We start from the raw sequence: 6,459 nt of genomic DNA on the forward strand, positions 1-6,459 counted from the left end.
AAGGCGCAGCCGACACGGGGAGTGGGAAAAATACAGACATGGATTTAAACAAGAAACAAACTACACTCGAGAAGACGGAGATAGAAAGGGCGAGTATCGACGTACCTAACAAGGAGATGATGGAGGTGGAGCGGTCGCCGACGGATCAGCTCTGCCAGACGATCTACATAGAGGACTTACTTCAGGATCCTATTCCTGAAGAACGAAAAGAAAGGAAGGAACATACGCTACCGGTGGTCGACATCGAGAAGCAATCTCTGGAACGGAGGAGGCTGGAGGAAACCTTAATCGGCCTTCTACCTCTTCGTTCTTTAAAAGACCAGGCCCTAAATCTTTCAAAGGAAGGACAGCAGAGAGTCACAGCCGGGAATCCTCTGCGATGGACACGGAGACGTACGAGATAAGCTCTTCGGACAGCGACGTACCGGACTATGGAAGGAACAGGAGGAGAAGAGCCGTAATTGAGGAAGACTCTGACGTATCTCCACCGGAAAAGGTAAACATTGGGAATTCAGGAATACAAAGAACAACCGGTAACAGGAAAAGGGAAAGAATGGTCTCGGATGTGGACAGTGACAACAGGAGAAGCAGAACAACGGGAGATTATGTTGGCAGGAGAGAAGCCATACAAAGATATAATGAGGCAAAGGAAGAATCCCTACAGCTAGACAGGGAAAAATTAATCAGAGAGTACAGCAGCTTTGAGCTTTTTAAGAAAGCAAAAGTTGATATCGATAAAATCAAAGAAAAAATGGAAGGGAACTCTCTAGAGGAATTACAAGAAAAAGTAAGCGAAAATATGACGGAGGTTATGCGAATTGCGAGATGTTCCAGTAATCTGAAAGGAACATTTCAAAAAAGTCTGAAGATCGCAGCATCGACGTCCATGGGGATCTTCGACATTATGAAAGAAAGGGCAAAGCTCTCTAAAGAAGACTCAAAATCAGAAGAAGTCAGAGCACTAAAGCGAGAAATAGCTAAGCTAAAACACAAACTAGAAGAAGGCTTAGAAAGCGAGAAGCGAAAAGCGCTACAAGCGAAAGGCGAAGCGGAGGCGTATAAATCGGAGCTACAGGCGCTCAAAAAGGCGAAAGAAAGGCAAGAGAAAAAGGACAAAACTCCCAGTCCTAAAGAAAAAGACAAAGAGAGAAACAACAGAGGAAAGTCAGCCTCTGACACAACCAAAAAGAGTCCGAGAAGAATTCCATCGGACAAAATAAAAGAGAGGGACAAGCTCATGACGTCAGAGTCTGAGTACATGGATGTAGACGAGAAGACGTCCAGAACAAAGAAGGTTATACTGGACAACCCAGAAAAATGGCCAGAGGTAATTCGACCAACGCTGTGTGGGAAGAGAAAAATTATAGAGGAAGATCCGGACTCAAAAAGGGCAATATACGAAGCCCATAAGAGGTATATTTCGGAAGGCAATAAAGAAAAAACTGACCACAGATCAACTGGTAAGGAAGGAAAGACAGGGACCTAAGAGCAGAAGAAGTGAAACAGATGTCGACACGCATAACCTGGCAGACATGATAAGGAGAATCGTGGCTGAGGAACTTTCCAAAGCTAACAGAAAATCAGTTATTACGGACATCCAAACACTGAAAACACCAGTCAGGCTGGAAAAAGGAAAGAGCAAAGACATGGATAGAAAGTATACAAAAGTAGAAAACAAGGGCACTAAAGCCAACTCTAAAGAGACTTCTTCTAAGAATACCGAGAAGGAAAAAACAAGGACAACTCTGGAAGAGGAAATAGATAGGGAAGAAAAAGAAAAAGAGCTACCCTGGAGTAGAGTTGTAGGAAGAAAGGAAAAACATGCAGCAAGCGCGGGAAAGAAGATCGGAGCGAAGAAAACTCTCTCCTTCACTCCAACGAAAACTCCCAAAGCCTCGCGGGCGGAAGGAGACAAGGACAGCAGAAGAGTGCCGAAGACAGCAGCAATACAAATCAGTTGCCGAGGAGAGGCGTCATACACAGAGGTTATGCGTACAGCAAGAGAAAAGGTGGATATAGACGCAATGGGAATCCATGATCTAAGACCCAGAAAGTCGAGAACAGAAGCACTGTTGCTGGAGATCCCAGGAGCGGAAAACAGTATCAAAGCAGATAAACTAGCGGAGAAACTGCAGCAAGCCCTGGAAGGACAGCGGGATGTTCTGGTATCGAGACTAGAAAAGATGGCAGACATCCGAATGAAGGACCTAGAAGAGTCCACAACAAAAGAGGACATCCTTTTGGCTCTTACGTTACATGGGAACTGCTCCGACAAGGTACTAAGACTAGGAGAGATAATCCCGTCGATTAACGAACTGGGTACACTGTGGATTCGGTGCCCCTTGGCAGTAGCGAAAAACATCACAAAGAACAGGCGGATATGAGTAGGATGAGTAATGGCGAGGGTTGATTTATTACCTGAAAGGATTACCCAATGTTACAGGTGCCTAGAACCGGGCCACGTTAGGATGCACTGCAAGAGTGAGATAGATAGAGGCTCTCTCTGCTACAGATGCGGAAAACCCGGACATATGGCTAAAGACTGCAGCGAGGTGGCACATTGCGTAATATGCACAAACAGAAACTTAAAAGCAGACCATAGGATGGGCATGCAAACCTCCTGTAATCAAAGGAAAGAGCAAAAAAGAGCCTAGAGCTAGCGGAAGGGAACTCTCTCAAGACCCAACTAAAAACAAGGAGAATCTGGGAATGGAGGTGGAGGATAATCCCCAAACTCAGTCTCGAACAGAAGAAAGAAAAGAGAGGGAAGCGAGCGTCATTAGACAGTTAGCTAAGTGTAGTGTAAAAGAGGGAGCTAAGTCCGAAGACACTAGAATTATGGAAGAAATGGAGGTTGAGGAGATCAGAATAGAAAGCATCCCCGGCAACCAAACATCTCAGGTAGCAACGGAATGGCCTGAACTAGGACAGGAGTGGACAATGACCACTCAAGATGCACCGAGAAAAGAAGGAAACGGAGAAGGAGGACTCCAGCACAAAGAACAAAACGATGATCAATAAAATCCTTCAGGCTAATATTAATCACTCCAAGGATGGACATGATGTGCTACATCAAACAATGGCAGAGGGAGAATTCGCGGTGGCGATAATATCCGAACCGTACAGGATCCCAAAAAACCATCCACATTGGATTGGAAACGCGGACAGAACGATCGCAATCACATGGAGGCGAACACCAAATCCTATGCCATGCACTCCTCTCAAAAGTGGCAAGTGTTACACGTTGATACGATGGGGTGATATAATATTAATTGGAGTATACCTCCCCCCCCCAGCTTGGACGCGAGTCAATTCGAAGAAGAACTCGAAGACCTGGAAGAACTGATTCAACAGTTGGACAACAGCCCGATTTATGTACTCGGGGACTTTAATGCGAAAGCCTCCATGTGGCAGTCCAAGAAGACAGATATGCGCGGAAAGATCGTAGTAGAGTGGGCAAGCCGACTGGGTCTCTGCTGTTTGAACCACGGTGGTAAAAGTACCTGTGTTAGACACTCAGGGGAGTCCATAGTGGACCTCTCCTTCGCTACTCCAGTAGCAGCAAGTAGACTTGTGACGTGGAAGGTGTCGGACCGAGAGAGTAAATCTGACCATATATATATTGAAATCGAGATCAGCAATACGAGAATGCAAAACATGAAGGAACGCTTCCCTCAACCAAAAAGATGGGCGGTCAAAAAGCTAAATAAAGACATGTTATCAGCGGCAATAATAGCCAGCTGCTGGCCCAAACACAACGCGACCGAGGAGGTTACAGGAGAGGAGATCGAAAGAACGGCTAACAGATTACAAAACACGATGATAGAGGCATGCAGCATCGCCATGCCGAGGAGTGAACCCAAAATGCGTAAAGCAATGCCGTGGTGGTCTACAGAATTGGATCAGCTAAGGTCAGAACTCGCAGCAGCTCGAAGAAGGCTAAGAAGGGCGAGGAGGAAAAGAAATCCACAAGATGAAGAGGAGACTGAAGCGAAACTAAACGAATTCAGATTGGCCAGAGATACCTTCAGCAAAGCATTGAGAAAAGCAAAAGCCAAAGCATGGGAGGAATTCGTACTGACTCTTAACGAAGATCCATGGGGTCGTCCCTACAAGACAGTGACAAACAAATTACGAAGATGGGCACCTCCTTTCACTGAGTCGCTAAACAGTGAGACTCTGGACAAAGTGCTAACCGGGCTTTTCCCAAGTGAAAGAGAGGATAATTGGAGGGAGCCAGGGTTACCAAATGAGGGAGAATCAGCTTGGAGAGATGACATGAAGGTATCTCAAGAGGAACTGATGCTAGCTGCGAAAAAGATGCTAGAAAAAAACGCGGCCCCAGGGCCAAGTGGAGTACCTGCGAAGGCATGGGCTATAGCGACCAAGGACATGGCCAAAGAATTGAGGGAACCGTTCTCAGCCCTAAGACACGGGAGATTCCCATCAAGGTGGAAGATGGCAACACTAGTGCTTCTCAGGAAACATAATAAACCAGACGATCAGGCAGCCGGTTATCGTCCAATATGTCTATTGGACGATGAAGCAAAGCTGTTAGAGAGAATAATAACGGAAAGGATAATCTCCCATCTAAACAACAGAGGACCGAATCTGCACAAAAGACAGTTCGGCTTCAGAAGAGGGAGATCTACGATAGACGCAATCTCCACCGCGAAGGAATACATGGACAACGCGTTCGAAGATGGAAAGGTGGTCATAGGAATTTCGTTGGACATAAAAAACGCCTTCAACTCCATGCCATGGGGACTGATAGGAAAGGCCTTAAACAAGCACAAAGTGCAACTATATTTAAGAAGGATTATCAGGGACTACCTGAAAGATAGGAAGCTTTCATTCCCAGGAAATGACGGAACCATGGGCGATAGAGTCGTTCAACGAGGAGTTCCACAGGGCTCCATCCTAGGGCCACTTCTGTGGAATATCGGTTTCGACGACGTTATGAAGAAAGTGGATAAAAAGGAAGAAGGCTGCATAATTTGCTACACGGACGATACGCTCATATTGGTATCTGGTGAGGACTGGGATGACGCTGCGATGGAGGCTAATTTCGCAGCAGGCACAGTCATTCAAAAAATAGAGGGGATGGGACTAGAAATAGCCCCATCCAAGACGGAAATCGTAGGGTTTCATAGAAAAGGAAAACCAATGAGTGCTTCGATTAACATAGCAGGAATGGAAATATCGGTAGGCCAAAAGATGAGATACCTGGGGCTGACACTGGATAGTAAGTGGACATTTACGGATCACTTCACAGAGTTAGCACCTAGAATAGAGAGATCTGCCCTCTCGTTAAGCAGGCTATTACCGAACCTAGGGGGTCCGAATGATAGGACTAGAAAATTATACACTAATGTCGTCAAATCGATAGCCCTATACGGAGCGCCAATATGGGCGCACTCGATAAGTAAGAATAGAAAGGTCACTCAAATACTAAGGGGGGCCCAACGAAGAATCACGGGTAGGATAATCAAAGCGTACAGGACAACCTCGCACGCGGTCAATACAATTCTGGCAGGAGTTCCACCATGGGAACTAGAAGCAAGCTGCTACGAGGAGATCTATGAGAGGGTAGCTATTCTGAAAGAAGGAGGCAATCCGGTAGACAAAAAAGAAGTAGAAACAATCAGAGAATCCGCTAAGAGAAAAATGATTCGAAATTGGGAAGACTGGATAAAAGAATCTACCCAGGAAGAAGACATCATATTAGGCGCGGTAAATAGCCAACTAAGAGATTGGCTAAACGCAGGGGTAGGCCTCTCCTTCCGGACGACGCAGGTCCTCACGGGGCATGGATGCTTCGGGAGGTACCTGTGTCGGATCGGAAGGGAGGCCACGCGAAATTGCTGGCACTGCAATTCATTAAACGACTCGGCGAAACACAAGCTGGGGTATTGCCCAGCGTGGAACGGAGAAAGAATAGAATTGCAAAGAGTGATAGGAGCAGATCTCTCCCTCAAGGCCATAATCAGAGCTCTGAGAGGAGACACGAGCAGCAGGAAAGCAATACTAGAGTTCTGCGAAAAAGTAATTAAACAAAAATAAGAGGCGGAAAGGCTCAGGGAAAGAGCTAACTCTCTGGACCCATAATCCGCGAGTTGGAACAAACAAATTAGAAAGGAGGCATAACCTAAAATATAGTCAGGTATTGGAAAACCCCCGTGTTGGATTAGATTAGGTAGATAGATTTGGAATGGGAAACATCAGGAAAAAAAATTAAGAATAAGGCCACACGGGGACATATTCCATAGTTAGGAGGGATGTCCGTACTGAATAGCAGGACGGTCAGAAGTCCATACCGACGGACCTCGATCCCGCGGGGAGGGAGCTTCTCCAACTCTAATTTAGCACCCCCTCCCCGCGGCCCTCATGCCTATAAGGCACACAGGAGGAGACAGACGTGGGCACCGAATAGCGGGGCTCACGGTCTCAGACATAGTA

General features: G+C 46.3%; 1 protein-coding gene across 1 annotated transcript; it reads left to right on the forward strand.

The window, feature by feature from the left end:
- Nucleotides 1–38: 38 nt before the first annotated feature.
- Nucleotides 39–3,021, forward strand: LOC108759494 (calponin homology domain-containing protein DDB_G0272472). Its single transcript, XM_018504969.1, has 4 exons — nt 39–271; nt 319–1,327; nt 1,428–2,276; nt 2,596–3,021. The coding sequence occupies exons 1-4, from the start codon at nt 39–41 to the stop codon at nt 3,019–3,021; spliced, it is 2,517 nt and encodes an 838-aa protein (XP_018360471.1).
- Nucleotides 3,022–6,459: the final 3,438 nt, after the last annotated feature.

This window comes from Trachymyrmex cornetzi, unplaced genomic scaffold (assembly GCF_001594075.2).
Source record: "Trachymyrmex cornetzi isolate Tcor2-1 unplaced genomic scaffold, Tcor1.1 scaffold190, whole genome shotgun sequence".
NCBI lineage: Eukaryota > Metazoa > Arthropoda > Insecta > Hymenoptera > Formicidae > Trachymyrmex > Trachymyrmex cornetzi.

Bases quoted from the DNA above. Each gene is read 5' to 3' on its own strand.
- LOC108759494 (XM_018504969.1), top strand. From the start codon at position 39: ATGGATTTAAACAAGAAACAAACTACACTCGAGAAGACGGAGATAGAA. The intron at 272-318 runs GCTGGAGGAAAC...GTTCTTTAAAAG, and splicing joins CAATCTCTGGAACGGAGGAG to ACCAGGCCCTAAATCTTTCA. The intron at 1,328-1,427 runs GTAATTCGACCA...ATATTTCGGAAG, and splicing joins ACCCAGAAAAATGGCCAGAG to GCAATAAAGAAAAAACTGAC.